The sequence below is a fragment of the Saccopteryx leptura genome, chromosome 2 (assembly GCF_036850995.1).
Source record: "Saccopteryx leptura isolate mSacLep1 chromosome 2, mSacLep1_pri_phased_curated, whole genome shotgun sequence".
NCBI lineage: Eukaryota > Metazoa > Chordata > Mammalia > Chiroptera > Emballonuridae > Saccopteryx > Saccopteryx leptura.
Window position 1 is genome coordinate 358,614,376 of NC_089504.1, and position 17,085 is coordinate 358,631,460.

General features: G+C 55.7%; 1 protein-coding gene across 2 annotated transcripts; it reads left to right on the forward strand.

Annotated features, from left to right (window-relative positions):
• Window positions 1–163: 163 nt before the first annotated feature.
• Window positions 164–15,267, forward strand: ARHGEF15 (Rho guanine nucleotide exchange factor 15). Of its 2 annotated transcripts, XM_066364838.1 has the most exons (17): window positions 217–246; window positions 712–747; window positions 3,690–4,351; window positions 4,641–4,976; window positions 5,215–5,269; window positions 6,511–6,569; window positions 6,669–6,880; window positions 6,983–7,143; window positions 8,077–8,229; window positions 8,380–8,509; window positions 9,867–9,941; window positions 10,048–10,140; window positions 10,272–10,432; window positions 10,533–10,685; window positions 10,861–10,943; window positions 11,059–11,163; window positions 13,661–15,267. In XM_066364838.1, the coding sequence occupies exons 3-17, from the start codon at window positions 3,739–3,741 to the stop codon at window positions 13,810–13,812; spliced, it is 2,541 nt and encodes an 846-aa protein (XP_066220935.1). In that variant the 5' UTR covers window positions 217–246; window positions 712–747; window positions 3,690–3,738; the 3' UTR covers window positions 13,813–15,267. The 2 variants fall into 2 exon arrangements, with proteins under 2 accessions (XP_066220934.1, XP_066220935.1); XM_066364837.1 differs by lacking the exon at window positions 712–747 and having other exon boundaries at window positions 164–246.
• The last annotated feature ends 1,818 nt before the right edge of the window (window positions 15,268–17,085 follow it).

A 17,085-nucleotide genomic window follows, 5' to 3' on the forward strand; every position in this document is an offset into this window, starting at 1 on the left:
CACACACACTCACACACACACACACACTCACACTCACACATACTCACACTCATACACACAGACGCCTGACACAATGGCCGGGTGGGGCTGAGGAACTGGCTTCCTCTGTGGAGATCTCAATCTGGGCCCTGAGTTCCCGCCCCAGAAACGCAGGAACAGACACTCGGAGCCCCGGCCCTCGCACTCCTTGCTCCAAGGGGCAGGCAGGACAGGCTGAAAATAGAAACCCCTTCAAAAAAGATAAAGGTAAATTCAAGGGGAGCTACTGCAGAGTTAGGGGGGGAGACTGGGGAGGGCGTGTGGTGTGAAGTAGTGAGCTGGCTCACACTCAGGACAGATTGGAAGCTTCGGGGACAGGCTGTCGGGGGCGGTGTGGGAGGGACAGTCAGACACGCTGTGGCAGAACACACACCACCCCTTAGCCTCAGAGGGGCCCTACTCTCAGCCCAGCCTAGCGCCATGTGCACTCCATCCTCGCCCCTCCCCGGCTCGCAGCCAGCCCGCCAGCCCCCACCTGCGCAGCCACATGGACAGAACACGCGCATGCAGACTAGTCCGCTCTCCCAGACCCTGTTACCCTCTGACACCGCGCCACGGGGTCCATCTCGTCTCCCAGAGCCCCCGTGTGCGCATGTGGAATGTGGTGTGGTTTGGGGGGGTGTCCGGTCGGGAGGAGGATTTGATTCCTGTTTCCTGCTCCTACTCACTCAGCCCTAGGAGGTGACTGAGAGTGGACGGGCCTCAAGGGTGAGTGCTGGAGCCCAATACCTGGGTCCCCAGGAGAGGCCCGAGGGGCATGGGGTAGGGTGGGAAGGGAATAAAGGAAGGCACCTAGGAAGGGGGGTGGGCTCCCCCAGCGAGGCTCAGCCGGGGACGAGCTGGTCAGCGAGCCTGGCCACTGCCCAGACCATTTTGATAAGGGGCTTCCTGCCAGGATACAGAGGCCCTGAGCTGAAAGGCTCTCAGCCCCCAGCCCCCACTGCATCAATGCTGGAGGACCCAGTCTGGGACCCGGAGGGGTACGACTCTCCTGCTGACTCCCGAAGAGAGCTGGGCTCGCCCCGTCTGCCAGCCCGACCCTGCTGTCTCCTCAGGACTCCAGCCACCTTCCCAGGGGGAGGAAGGAAAGCCCGGGTCCTCGTGTTCGGGCCCCCCTTGTCCTCGTCCCCAGTCTGGTCTCCTCATCGCCCTTCAGGCTTCCACTGCAGCCCCTTTCTCTGTGACCAGGTGGTGGGATGGGGACAGGCAGGGATAAAAGGATGGGGCCGGGGACACCATGTCCGGGGCTTCCTGGTCTCTTGGGGTCAGAGGCTCCAGGAATCTTCACGGCAGGAAAAGGAGACTAAAAATAATCCGGAAAAGGGAGAGTCCAGAGAGAGGAACTGGGAAATGGGGGGGGGGGAGCGGAGGGCCATTTGGAGCAGGGAAATAGTGATGCATCCCTCACAGCCCAGGCGTGGGTGTGCGTGCACACACATGCACACACACTGCACTTACCTCCAACAGACAGCACATAGCACGCATCACCCTCACACCCCTGGGCCCACCGCAGAGCCTACACTGTGTACTTCACACCATACACTGTGTACGCACCGTACACTGTGTACTTCACGCCATACACTGTATACACACCATACACTGTGTACTTCACACCATACACTGTATACACACCATACACTGTGTACTTCACACCATATACTGTGTACACACCGTACACTGTGTACTTCACACCATACACTGCATACACACCGTACACTGTGTACTTCACACCATACACTGTATACACACCGTACACTGTGTACTTCACACCATACACTGCATACACACCGTACACTGTGTACTTCACGCCATACACTGTATACACACCGTACACTGTGTACTTCATGCCATATACTGTATACACACCGTACACTGTATACACACCATACACTGTGTACTTCACGCCATACACTGTATACACACCGTACACTGTGTACTTCACGCCATATACTGTATACACACCGTACACTGTATACACACCATACACTGTGTACTTCACGCCATACACTGTATACACACCGTACACTGTGTACTTCATGCCATATACTGTATACACACCGTACACTGTATACACACCGTACACTGCATACACACCGTACACTGTGTACTTCACACCATACACTGTATACACACCGTACACTGTGGACTACACACCATACACTGTATACACACCATACATTGTATACTTCACACCATACACTGTATACACACCATACATTGTATACTTCACACCGTACACTGTATACACACCATACACTGTGGACTACACACCATACACTGTATACACACCGTACACTGTGTACACACCATACACTGTGGACTACACACCGTACACTGCATACACACCGTACACTGTGTACACACCATACACTGTGTACACACCATACACTGTGGACTATACACCGTACACTGCATACACACCGTACACTGTGTACTTCACACCATACACTGTATACACACCGTACACTGTGTACACACCATACACTGTGTACACACCATACACTGTGGACTATACACCGTACACTGCATACACACCGTACACTGTGTACTTCACACCATACACTGTATACACACCGTACACTGTGTACTTCACGCCATACACTGTATACACACCGTACACTGTGTACTTCATGCCATATACTGTATACACACCATACACTGTATACACACCGTACACTGTGTACACACCATACACTGTGTACACACCATACACTGTGGACTATACACCGTACACTGCATACACACCGTACACTGTGTACACACCATACACCGTATACACACCATACACTGTGTACTTCACACCATACACTGTGTACTTCACACCATATACTGTGTACACACCGTACACTGTATACACACCATACACTGTGTACACACCATACACTGCATACACACCGTACACTGTGGACTACACACCATACACTGTATACACACCGTACACTGTATACACACCATACACTGTGTACACACCATACACTGTGGACTACACACCATACACTGTATACACACCATACACTGTATACTTCACACCGTACACTGTATACACACCATACATTGTATACTTCACTCTCCCATTGCATGTTCGTCAGTGAGCACAGAACAAATAACACTCTGGAGACACATCGTACAACACTCCTTTCATACAGCACTAGCAGTAGCACATACACACTTAAACCATGCTCGCTAACCTTTATAACACACACACGAAAGACATATGACATAACTAACCAAGCAGATGCATAGTGGCTATACCCGCAAGCTAAATACCCCTTACCAGTCCAGTTCTCTGGTTCCCTCTGTCCTCGCTTGGGTCTCTACTGAGGCGCCCCCACCCTGGCCTCCCTGTCTCCTCTGGCCTGACACTGGCCGCAGAAGGCAAAAGACAGAGAGAAATGACGGCTGGCAGGGCCAGGAAAGGCTGTCCAAGAGGGTCCAGGGGCCTCAGCAATGAGAAGGAGGTGTGAGAGGTGGAGAGAGAAGACAAGCAATGAGAAGGAAGGCGAGGAAGTGCACCAGCCTTCCCTCCTGACTCCAGAATCATGGCTGATCAGCTTGCGAACAGTGTCTGCTCAGAGGCTTCAGTTTACCCCATTGCAGGGTAGGGGGTGGGTGACATTAAGGGTCTCTCTCTGTCCCTCCCTCTTCCTCAGGGGATGACTTCAGAAGAGCACCCCAGTCCTTTGAAGAGCTCAAAGGAAGATGTCAGACCAGTCTCTTCCTGTAGCAACACCCCCTACCCAGAAACCTCCTCGGATTATCCGCCCCCGCCCCCCCTCCAGACCTCGTGCTGCCCAGTCCCCAGGGCCCCCCTACAACGGCTCCTCTCCACCAGAACCTCCTGTCACCTCCAATGATGCACAAACCCCCATGTGCACCCCCATCTTCTGGGAGCCCCCAGTCTCTTCCCTCAAACCCCCTGCTCTTCTGCCCCCTTCGGCTTCTAAAACCAGCCTCGACTCCCAGACATCCCCGGATTCACCTTCCAGCTCCCCCAGTCCAGTGTCCCGGCGCTCCATCTCCCCAGAACCTGCTCCCAGGTCTCCAGTCCCCCCACCCAAGCCCTCTGGGTCACCCCGCGGACCTGTGCCCTTACCCAACACAGCTCCCCGTGCCTCGGCCCAGGATGGCCCCGCCTCTGTCCCGGGCACGGTGCGGAGACTGGCTGGCCGGTTTGAATGGGGGGCCGAAGGCAGGGTCCAGGCTGCAGAGGCCTTGGACCCCAGTCCCCAAAGGGGAGTGGACGTGAATGGAGAGAGGGACTCTCTGCAGGGAACCCTCACCAGAAGGGGCTCCCAGAAGAGTGGCGCTCCGGGTAAGCACTTCACGGGGCTCCGGGGGGCTCATTCCAACTCATCTGTTTCTGTTTGTTTGTTTTTCATGCTTTCTGGCGGAGTACTTTCAGGGGCTGCCTTTTCCAAAAAGGATTTTGTGTCCAAAAAATCTGATTTTCATATTTCTGGGAGTTTGAAGAGTTGGGCTGAGGAGTAGATGCTGGGCCATGTTCCAGCTGCCGGGCAGGTTCATGTTAAGGGGAAGGAGGCCTGAGCAGGGTGGGGTCAGACCCCAAGGGTCTCTTCTTGAGGACACCCCATCTCCCACAGATGCTGCCCAGGCCTGCCCCCCCTGCTGTCCCTGTGTCTGCCACGTAGCCCGGCCTGGCCTGGAGCTCCGCTGGGTCCCCGTGGGGGGCTATGAGGATGGTCCCAGGGCCCCCTGCCGAGCCTCCCCGCTACGGGCCTCCCGCTCCCGTCCCAACCCTCCCAGCATCAGTCACCCCTCAGTGGTCCTCACGTCCTACCGCTCCACTGCGGAGCGCAGCAAACTCCTGCCACCCCTCAAACCCCCGAAACCAGCTCGGGTGAAGCAGGATGCCACCATCTCTGGGGATCCCACACAGCCAGATCTCGATCTGCCCTCTGAAGATGGAATCCAAACAGGTGCAAACCCTGGGGGGAGTGGATCCTGTGGCTGGGATGGGGATGGGTGGAGGTGAAGCGGTCTAAAAATGAACAAATGATAACCCCAATAGACCCTGTGCTTTTTTGTTCTTCCACCAGCTGCTGCTCTGGGGCTGATGGGAGTTGTAGTTTTTATAGCCACAGTCTCTGCTGGGGCAAGAGTCCTGGGTGGGGGATCTCGGAGATTTGTTCTCTTCACTTTGGGTTCTCTCTCCAGGGAACAGTGCAGATGAGGCTCCCCAGAACGCCCCTCCAGCAACCACAGAGAACAGGTACCAGACATCCCTACCCTTACTCCTTTTTTTTTTTTGTATTTTTCTGAAGCTAGAAACCAGGAGAGACAGTCAGACAGACTCCCGCATGCGCCCGACCGGGATCCACCCGGTCTGCCCACCAGGGGGCGATGCTCTGCCCCTCCGGGGCGTCGCTCTGCCCCGACCGGAGCCACTCTAGCGCCTGGGGCAGAGGCCAAGGAGCCATCCCCAGCGCCCGGGCCATCTTTGCTCCAATGGAGCCTTGGCTGCGGGAGGGGAAGAGAGAGAAAGAGAGGAAAGAGAGGGGAGGGGTGGAGAAGCAGATGGGCGCTTCTTTCTCCTGTGTGCCCTGGCCGGGAATCGAACCTGGGACTTCTGCACGCCAAGCCGACGCTCTACCACTGAGCCAACTGGCCAGGGCCCCTACCCTTACTCCTACCTGAGGGCAGACACACCTACAAGTCTGCTAAGTCCCATCGGCACAAAGGTGGAGTGAGGAAGGTCTGGGGCTCTAGAGACAGGCAGCCCTGGTTTCTTGGTCCCAAGCTCTGTCCCTTATCAGCTATGTGACTTTTGAAAGTCACTTAACCTTTCTGGGTCTCAGGGTCCTCATCTGTGAAATGGGGGTAAGCGTACCAACTACTTGATAGAATTGTTGGGTCTAACACTGGTAAACCTAGTAAGTGCTCCAGTTTAGTCCCCTCGCCTTCGGCCTCTATTGCAATTATTGTCTGCAGGTCTGTTTGGCCATTGCAAACATCTCTTCTGTGTCATCTGGGCTTGTTAATGACCTTAGATTGACCACCAGCATCAGCGTTAACTTAAGCCCATTCATTCGTTCAGCAAACATTTACTGGTGTTTATGCTCCTGGGGTTTTAGCTTGGGTGAATGGTATGCGGGGGTGCGGATAACCAGAACAGGAAAGACACAGCTGCAGGTAATGGGCGAGGTATGGAGTCTGGGTTTGATCAGGCTGAGTCTCACTGAGGCACAGATCGGACATTTCAGATGGCGTTTGCTTTGTGAGAGGGCTGAAGATAAAGACGGAAGTCTCTGGAACACAGTCCTAGAGATAACAGGAGTAAGGCGGAGCCTGCTCAGCTCAGGGCCTCCCGTCCAACAGGCACATAAAAACGAACTGACCCTGGGGTTTGGTCTGGGAAGCCGCCAGGGCCCTGCACACAGCCTTACACTAGCATGTGAATAGCTCCCCCGAAGTGTGTTATCTGGGGGACGCCACCCCTTTTTCTCTCCACAGGGATGAGGAAGGGCTGGAGGAGCTGAGGGAACAGAACTGGGAACTGCCCCTGCAGGATGGTGAGGGCCGCTGGGCCGGGGGCATCCCTGCTGTGACCGTTGAGCTGGGGGAAGGGTTCTGGGGCTCTGGGGTCCCTGATGGCTGCTTCTGCTCCCCAGAACCCCTGTACCAGACCTACCGAGCGGCTGTGCTGTCAGAGGAGCTGTGGGGGGTCAGTGAGGACGGGAGCCCCTGTCCCACAAGTCCTGGAGAAGCTCCCACCTTCACCCGGCTCCCTGGACCTCGAAACACGCTGTGGCAGGAGCTTCCCGCCGTCCGTGCCAGTGGCCTCCTGGATACTCTAAGTCCCCAGGAGCTGCGCATGCAGGAGGTGGCATGCCCGGGGGCTGGCCAAGGGCAAGAGTGGGGCCTGGGGCCTTGGCCAGTGGCTAGGAGTTGGGTTTTCTGTGACTGCCCCACCCTTCCTCCACAGAGCCTGTTTGAGGTGGTGACATCCGAGGCCTCCTACCTGCGCTCCCTGAGGCTGCTGACAGACACCTTCGTGCTGAGCCAGACTCTCCGGGACACGCTCACCCCCCGGGATCACCACACCCTTTTCTCCAACGTGCAGAGAGTCCAGGAAGTCAGTGAGCGGTCAGTGCAGTCCTGCCCTCTGGGCAGACCAGGCTTAAGCTCTTGAGTCCGCCCGTGTCCCGGCCTTCCTGTCCTGGCCTCCACGTGCCCCAGCCTCCTCGTGTCCCGGCCTCCGTGTCCCGGCCTCCCTGACCTGGCCTCCGCGTGTCCCGGCCTCCGTGTCCCAGCCTCCCTGTCCTGGCCTCCGTGTCCCGGCCTCCCTGACCCGGCCTCCATGTGTCCCGGCCTCTGTGTGTCCCGGCCTCCCTGTCCCAGCCTCCCTGACCCGGCCTCCATGTGTCCCAGCCTCTGTGTGTCCTGGCCTCCCTGTCCCGGCCTCCACGTGCCCCGGCCTCCGTGCCCTGGCCTCCGTGTCCCGGCCTCCCTGTCCCGGCCTCCATGTGCCCCGGCCTCCGTGCCTCGGCCTCCCTGTCCCGGCCTCCGTGTCCCGGCCTCCCTGCCCCAGCCTCCATGTGTCCCGGCCTCCATGTCCCGGCCTCCATGTCCCGACCTCCGTGTCCCGGCCTCCCTGACCCAGCCTCCGCGTGTCCCGGCCTCCATGTCCCAGCCTCCCTGTCCTGGCCTCCGCGTGTCCCGGCCTCCGTGTCCTGGCCTCCCTGACCCAGCCTCCGCGTGTCCCGGCCTCCATGTCCCGGCCTCCCTGTCCTGGCCTCCGCGTGTCCCGGCCTCAGTGTCCTGGCCTCCCTGACCCGGCTTCCGCATGTCCCGGCCTCTGTGTCCCGGCTCCCTGTCCTGGCCTCCGCGTGTCTCGGCCTCCGTGTCCCGGCCTCCCTGACCCGGCCTCCGCGTGTCCCGGCCTCTGTGTGTCCCGGCCTCCGTGTCCCAGCCTCCGTGTCCCGGCCTTCCTGCCACAGGCGCAGAGTGCCAGTTCTTCCCTCAAGAACCCAGGAGACCTGGCTCCCGCTTCATTGCTTGTTCTCCCCGTTCCTTCAGGTTTCTAGGGTCCCTACTGTCCCGTGTCCGCTCTTCCCCCCACATCAACGACCTCTGTGATGTGGTGCACGCCCACGCCGTGGGTCCTTTTTCTGTGTACGTGGATTATGTGCGCAACCAGCAGTATCAGGAGGAGACCTACAGCCGCCTTATGTGAGTGTCCCGGAGCCGGAGCCAGGGGGCCAGGTCACACGTGCCGGGATGGGGGATGCTGGGGGGCAGGGGCGGGGCCCAGACCAGGGCGGCCGGGGGATCAGGGCCCTGAAGCAGACCACAGACGGCAGCCCGGGCCTGCCCCTGCAGGGACACCAACGTGCGCTTCTCCGCGGAGCTGCGACGGCTGCAGAGCCTCCCCAAGTGTGAGCGGCTGCCGCTGCCGTCCTTCCTGCTGCTGCCCTTCCAGCGTATCACGCGGCTGCGCATGCTGCTGCAGGTACAGCCCACAGCCTGGGCCTTTTCCGCCCACCGGCTTCCTGGGAGCACTCCTCCTGGGGCCGCTGCCTGGCCATCACCATCTTCCATCCTGTGCATCAGTCAGTATAATCCCGGCCTCTCCATCCAGGACCAGCAGAGCTCTGCCTGGAGCTACCCAAATGTCTCAAGGAGCAATCTGGGGGCAGGAAATAGCCTCTGGCTAGAGATAGGAGTTGGAGACTTGGCTCTGCCACTAACTGGCCTCGACTAACCTTGGGCAGTGCCCTTCCCCTCGCTGGGTCTCTGGGGGAAATGTGGTGGGTGATCTTTGAGGTCTCCGCAGCTGTATCTTCCACCACATACTTCCCTAATGGGGGTGATATCACCCCCAAGGGGGCAAAAGATCATTCTTTGGGGGTAAAAAGTCTTAAATATTTCAATGGCTGCAGTACTTTATTTTTTTTATTTTTTTATTTTTATTTTTTTATTTTTCTGAAGTTGGAAACGGGGAGGCAGTCAGACTCCCGCATGCATCCGACCGGGATCCACCCGGCATGCCCACCAGGGGGCGATGCTCTGCCCATCTGGGGCATTGCTCTGTTGCAACCAGAGCCATTCTAGCGCCTGAGGCAGAGGCCACAGAGCCATCCTCAGCGCCCGGGCCAACCTCACTCCAATGGCGGCTGTGGTACTTTAAAGGGCCATGGTACATAACAGATATACAGCACATCCATGGTGTTAAAATTTCTGGCTCCTTAGCAGGGTGATACTGAAAAATAAAAAAAAGTTGAGGAACACGTCTATTGCAGAATAGAAACTTCTCCCTAAACCAGGTCACCCAGTGTGGGGATCACAATAAGAAAAGTTCCCCAAACAGATGATCAGCATTCTTGTGTCTTATTCAGTTTACTCTACCCCCAGCATAGGCAAAATAACCCTCATCATAACCAAAATAGTTAAGCAGCTATTGAATGCTCTGTTCCTGGCATGGTTCTAAGTGTTATATACCCATTTAACCTTACCAATGACTGTATAAGGGTAGAAATTATTATTGACCCCACTTTATAGATGAGGAAACTGAGGCACAGAGAAGTTAAATAACTTGTCCCAGGTTATCCAGATAATAACTGCTGGAGATGAGCTTTAAATCCAGGCACTCTTAGCCACACTGCTATATTGCTTGTACTAATAGTTGTGGTTAATTAGTGTCAGGCAGATGGTTGGTGAAGTCTCTCCGCCTTGTTGAGGCTGGCTCCTCAGCCCTGTGAACTCCTTGAGCATTTTGGCAAGCCAGGCGAGGGTCCTCTGAGCTGCAGCCCCTCTGAATCCCAGGGCAGTAGAGTGGGGGCCCAGTCACCCTTCCTCCTTGTCCTCAGAATATTGTGCACCAGACGGAGGACGGGTCCAGCCGCCAGGAGAACGCTCAGAAGGCCCTGGGTGCTATCAGCAAGGTGTGCAGGGGGTGGATGCTGAGGCCAGGGAAGGCGAGGAGGGGGCAGGGAGAGAGGGGGGAGGGGGGAGTGAGGAAGGTTGGGTGACTCGGCTCCCCTGACCCAGATCATTGAGCGCTGCAGTGCGGAGGTGGGGCGCATGAAGCAGACAGAGGAGCTAATCCGCCTCACCCAGAGGCTGCGCTTCCACAAAGTCAAGGTTGGTCTCTGCCCAGACCCCCCGCCTCCTCTTTCCCCGCTGCGGGGTTGGTCTCTGCCCAGACCCCCGCCTCTTCTTTCCCCGCTGCGGGGCTGTGAAGCAGCCAGAGCCTCCTCCCTGCCTCCCTCCAGGCCCTGCCCCTGGTCTCCTGGTCGAGGCGCCTGGAGTTGCAGGGGGAGCTGACCGAGTTAGGGTGCCGCAGGGGGGGCGTGCTCTTCACGTCCCGGCCTCGCTTCACTCCCCTCTGCCTGCTGCTCTTCAGCGACCTGCTGCTCATCACTCAGCCCAAGAGGTGGGTCACGGGCGGGGGCCGCGGCGGGAGCGCAGGCAGGAGCAGGGAGGAGTCCAGCGGGACTTCTGCTACCCCTCTGAACTTCCTCTTCCCTGGGCAGCGGGCAGCGGCTACAGGTTCTGGACTATGCCCACCGCTCCCTGGTCCAGGCTCAGCAGGTTCCGGACCCATCCGGACCCCCTACGTTCCGCCTCTCCCTTCTCAGCAACCACCAGGGCCGCCCCACCCACCGGCTACTCCAGGCTTCCTCCCTGTGAGTTGTGTCTCCTTTAGAAAATACTCTTGGGACCTTCACCTGACCTCTCAGAAACTACCCCCCTCCTCCCTAACCTCTCTCCTCCACGGGCCCTGACTAACCCCAGTACAGACCCTGGCTGACCCCAGTACGATGGCCTGAACCAGTTGTGAGCCTCCCTATGTCCCACCAGATCAGACATGCAGCGCTGGCTGGGAGCCTTCCCCACCCCAGGGCCCCTTCCCTGCTCCCCGGACACCATCTACGAGGACTGTGGTGAGTAACCCCCAGAGGAGTGGTGAGTGACCCCCAGAGTGAGTCTTAAGGGGAATATGAAGGAAAAGCTAAGAAGAGTCTTGATCCTTCTGTAATGTCACCCAACCCCAACCAGACTGTTCCCAGGATCTGTGCCCAGAGCCTTCCACACCAGCCAAGACTGAGGGACAGAGTCTGGAGTCCAAGGCTCCCTCCAAGCACCTGCACAAGAGCCCCGAGGGTGAGAGATTCTTTCCTTTCTTCGTATCAATATTTATTAAGCCCCCAGGAGGTGCCGCTCTCTGTTCTAGGCACCGTGCACCAAACACACAGATATTCCTCTGCTGCTGGACCACAAGTTCCAGTGGAGAAGAAACAATAAAGAATAAACAAGATAAATCAGTAAATTATACAGTGTGTCCGTAAAGTCATGGTGCACTTTTGACTGGTCACAGGAATGCAACAAAAGACGATAGAAATGTGAAATCTGCACCAAATAAAAGGAAAACTCGCCCAGTTTCATACCTATTCACTGCAGTTCGATGTGGGCTCACGCACAGATTTTTTAGGGCTCCTTAGGTAGCTATCCCGTATAGCCTCTACAGCAGGGGTCCCCAAACTACGGCCCACGGGCCACATGCGCCCCCTGAGGCCATTTATCCAGCCCCAGCCACACTTCCGGAAGGGGCACCTCTTTCATTGGTGGTCAGTGAGAGGAGCATAGTTCCCATTGAAATACTGGTCAGTTTGTTGATTTAAATTTACTTGTTCTTTATTTTAAATATTGTATTTGTTCCCATTTTGTTTTTTTACTTTAAAATAAGATATGTGCAGTGTGCATAGGGATTTGTTCATAGTTTTTTTTATAGTCCGGCCCTCCAATGGTCTGAGGGACAGTGAACTGGCCCCCTGTGTAAAAAGTTTGGGGACCCCTGCTCTACAGACTCGTCACTGACTGATGGCCTACCAGAACGGGGTTTCTCCACCAAACTGCTGGTTTCCTCCAACTGCTTATCCCACCGAGTCATGTTATTCCTATGTGGTGGCGCTTCGTTATAAACGCGCCGATATTCATGTTGCACTTTGGTCATGGATTCGAATTTAGCGAGCCACAGAACACACTGAACTTTCCTCTGTACCATTCACATCTCGACTGGCATGGCTGTGGGCTGCTCCGCTGTATACACGTCATCATCTGCGCATGCACACATGCTGCCACATCATCCTACAGAAACTGAGAGGGTTTTCCTTTTATTTGGTGCAGATTTCACATTTCTGTTGTCTTTTGTTGCTTTCCTGTGACCGGTCAAAAGTGCACCATGACTTTACGGACACGCTGTATATAGTGTGTCCGAAGGTGATAAGTGCTAAGGGAATCCAAAAGTGGAGCCAAGTCAAAGAGGTTTGGAGTCCCAGGGTTGGGTGGGCTACAAGTTTAAATAGGGAGGTTGAGGTAGATCTCAATGAGGAGGCACCATGTCAGCAATGACTTAACGGAGGTGATAAATTTAGGCACGTGGCATCTAGAGGAATGGGGTTCTGGTCAGAGGCAAGAGTCAGTGCAAAGGCACTGTGGTTGGTGTGTTTGGGGAAACAGTAAGGGGGCAAGTATGGCTTGAGGGAGTGAGGAGAAGGGAGAGAAGCAAATGAGATAACAGGGATCAGATCACATGGGTCCTCGTAGGTTCTCGTAAGGATTCTGGCTCTCACTCTGGGTGAGATGAGCAGCCATTGCAGGGCTTGACGGAGGTGACTCTGATGAACCCTCTTTTTTTTTTTTTTTTTTTTTTTTAAGAAAGGGAAAACAGGCCCTGGCCGGTTGGCTCAGTGGTAGAGCGTCGGCCTGGCGTGCAGAAGTCCTGGGTTCGATTCCCGGCCAGGGCACACAGGAGAAGCGCCCATCTGCTTCTCCACCCCTCCCCCTCTCCTTCCTCTCTGTCTCTCTCTTCCCCTCCCGCAGCGAGACTCCATTGGAGCAAAGATGGCCCGGGCGGGCACTGGTGATGGCTCCTTGGCTTCTGCCCCAGGCGCTAGAGTGGCTCTGGTCCGGACAGAGTGACACCCCGGAGGGGCAGAGCATCACCCCCTGGTGGGCGTGCCGGGTGGATCCTGGTCAGGCGCATGCGGGAGTCTGTGTGACTGTCTCTCCCCGTTTCCAGCTTCAGAAAAAATACAAAAAAAAAAAAAAAAGGAAAGAGAAAACAACTTTTTATATTTTTACTTTTTTTTACAGGGATAGAGAGTCAGAGATAGGGATAGACAGACAGGAATGGAGGGAGATGAGAAGCATCAATCATCAGTTTTTCGTTGCGACACCTTAGTTGTTCATTGATTGCTTTCTTATATGTGCCTTGACCATCGGCCTTCAGCAGACTGAGTGACCCCTTGCTCAGGGAGCTTAGGTCCGAGCTGGTGAGCTTTTTTTTTTTTTTTTTTTTTTTTTGCTCAACCCAGATGAGCTCGTGCTCAAGCTGGCGACCTCGGGGTTTTGAACCTGGGTCTTCTGCATCCCAGTCCGACACTCTATCCACTGCACCACCACCTGGTCAGGCTGATGAACCCTCTTTGATGCTATTGTCATTCACACCTCCAAGGGGCTTTCTACCAGTGTTCCAGGCTTCTTTACTCACTCTTACACTCACCATGACTCTCAGGCCTTAGACCCTACGGTGCCTCCTTTCCCTCCTGACCTTTCTCCTGCCCTGGCTCCACTTGGGCCCCTGTCTCTCTTTCTGCAGGCTGGCTGAAGGGGCTTCCTGGGGCCTTCCCTGCCCAGCTGGTGTGTGAAGTCACAGGGGAACACGAAAGGAGGAGGCACCTTCGCCAGCACCAGAGGCTCCTTGAGGCTGCTGGGCCCTCTTCAGGCGCCTCCAGTGCCCACCAATCCTAATGCAGGCTGGGGCGGGGGCTCACCCGTCTACCTCTCGTGGAAACCAATAGGGACGATGCTTCAGGACAAGGCAGCCTATGAGAAGAGGGTTGTCTGAGCCCAGGCAGCGAGGGAGTGTGAGGATGGTTTGGGTATGATGCGGGTGGATACAGGGGCCTAGGGCAGAGCAGCCAATGGGTGCTGAGCTGGCTAAGCCCCTGGCCAATGAGCATCCGGTTGTGCTCACCACCTGGGAGGATGAAGGTAGGTGGATACAGTTAAAAAGGGCCGCATTGGAAATGAGGATTCGGATTCAGATTAAAATAGCTAACAGCAAAGAGCAGAGACCCATCCCACCCAAGAAGATGGTGATCTGAACCCAAGAGATCAGTAGGGACGCTGCTTGGCTCTACAGCAACAGCCAGTCCTGCCCTTTCAGTCTAGAAAGGATTAGATTACATTCTCAGGGTGCCTCTTGGGTCCTCTCAAGCCACTTTTTCACTTCTAGAAGAGTCCAGAGTGTGTTTCTGAAAGAATCTGTGAGTGTGTGTGTATGCGAGCGCGTGTGTATGTATTTGCTGAATGTGGTATGTGTGTGATTTTGCCCCCTCCTAGATGATTATCCCATTTCTTCCCTCAGCCTCATTTTTACTTATTCTAAGAAAGACACAAGGTCTGAGTGCCAGAGGACAATGAGCTGGGTGTGGCTTGGTGGCCAGAGGCCAGAACTGGGGATGAGAACCCTGCGATCTGGGTCTCTTGGGAGCCAAGTTCCATGACAATTGGAGGGTGATGTTATGGAGCAGACAAGCAGCCTGGCAGAGGAGCCTGAGGCACTGAAGATGGCCAGTAGCTGGGGCCCAGGGCCCCCTGAAGCCCACAGCCCTTCTCCTTGCCCCCAAGTGTGATGTTCAGAATCTGCCTGAAAACCCCGCAGTGAATGGTAATCAGCTGTCCAGCCTCAGCCTTGGACCTCAGACCGGTGCTGGACCCCAGGTGTGCATGAAGAAATGGAAGCTGTGGACCATGGGCCCGCTGGTGAGCCTTCTGGGCTTTCCTGTCTTCATACGGGTTCTGCCACAGAAACACGGGGCCGAGCAGTGGATGGAGACCAGTGTTGCTGCCAAGCCCCATTCAGAGCACCTGCTTCTGGACGAGAAACTGGCCCCATGCAATGCAAGAAGGAGGTGAGGTGACCAAGAGAGAGTGGAACAGACAGTTGCTGGCAAGTGAGGCCTGGGCCTGGCACAAGACCGTCCTGAGCTAGACCATCACACCTTCCCTTCAGCTCACGCAGAACAACTTGCCCAGGATAGAAACTGCCACGCTGACCACAGGACATGCAGGGACTCTGGGGGACTCAGGAAGGCACTGGCATTTGGCATGTCCATGACTTTGGAGATTCTCCTAGCACAGTGTCTGGCATATGAGAAACCCTCAATAAATATTGGTGGCTCTTTTGGGAGCTGTGTGTTTAAAGGAGCAGTGGTTTCTAAATGTGGCTTTGAAAGGTGGGTGGGGCTGGTTGGAAAGGGATTCTTTGAGAACAAAGGTCGGTTCTGCTGGGAACTGGGCTTGCGGACTAGGCTCAAGGCCCCAGCATGTAGCTCAAGCTGCCCAGGGATCTGAGGCTGCGGTGATGGTGGATTCGCAGCTGCTGGGGTGGAAGGCTCCTGCAGGTTGGGGAGGAAGACGGGGCAGGGCCAGGTAAGGCTGGGGCTCCAGCAGAGGACGAAGATGCAGGAGGCAGGACAAAAAGTGCAGTCAATCAGCAATAAAGGTCTTTTCCCAGCCAGTCAAGCATCTCTGTGTTTAATTCAATCAATTCTACACTTATCTATTGAGTGCCTTCTATGTGCCAGCACTGTTCTGGGATCTGGGGTTACTGAGATGAGAAAAAAACAAACCGACAAGAGCCTTGCTCTCAAAGACATTGTGTGTAGCTTTGGGGAAGATCCTGGAGGTAACATTTGATCTGAGATCCAAATGACAAGAAGGAAGCAGCGCTGAGATTTGGACCAAGAGCAGCCCAGGGGTGCCAACAAGGGGACTGAAGTCAGGAAAAGAAGATAGTGGTCACGGGGAGGTGCATGTTCTCCTTGAAGTTTCCTGGTTGGGGAGCCCCTTTCCACCAAACTCCCTCTCTTTCTGAGATGCTCAGAGAAACAGACAGACAAGCATCCTGAGGCCCATACAAAGCCACACATGTGCCCCATGTATGGTCTCTCTCAGCTCCTCAACCCCTCCCTGAGCCCTGCCGCTAAGGAAGGCCTGTGCTCCACTTCACGTGTTCTAACGGGGACAAGGGGGAAACAAAGACCAGATAAGAGTTGTTTTGGGGATGTAAAGGCACACAAAATACAACCACATGTTTCAAAAGAGACTGAAAAGACAGGAAGGAAAGGGGACTGTCATGTTTCCATCTTAGAGGCCCCTTTCCATTTGGGGGTGACCTAAGGGAGTGTGTGCAGCCCAGGAGGGAGGTGCGTTCCGCAGACCTGCCCGAGAGGGTGCAGGAGCATGAAGCACAGCTATGTGGGAAAGCAGTGAGTGCAAGGGGGAGGAGACCACCCTGAGTGGAGAAAGTGGATGGGAAAAGGGTGGGGCAGGGGTAAGGAAGAGGAGGGGTAATCACAGGGGTGGTACAGGGGGCTGTAGGCAACTGGGTGAATCCTGCATTCTCCCCCCAGCCCTCCTGTGCACCCTCCACTAGGTATCCACCTCTCTGTCATAGCCCTGCCCTGCCTCCTGCTGGTGTCCACCCTCCTCTCCATTGTGTGGCTTCTTGCCCTTCCTGCCCCTCTGAGTCACCTTCTACAACTTCCTTGCAGGCATGGGAGGAGCCTCGCAGGTGTGGGAGGAGAAGTCTCTCTGTCTAGCGTTCCAGGAGGCATGGTGATGGGGGTGGTAGGGGTCACTACAAATGTCCCAGGTGGCACAGAGGTTTACTGACCCATTGGGGGCGTTCTGGAGCTGCCATCACTCCACTCCTTCACGTTCCACCATGATAGGGAGGTGGAAAGAACTAATATTTTCACAGCCTTTGGAAAGGCACAGGTGCGTCTCAGGCCTGGGGGAGGTGCCTCAGAGGACAGGGTGGGGAAGCTGAGCTTCGTTGGGAGTGTCTCTCTCTGAGTCGTGTGTGCTCTCTCTAACCTACAGTCCCGCTCCTCTATTTGTGGGACCCATGTATGGGGAGTCGATGATAATGCAGATAGGACAGGGCACTGTCCTCTCTTCGCACTGGTCCTTCTATGGCCTCTGGGTCAACGTCGTTGGGTTGCAATCATGATA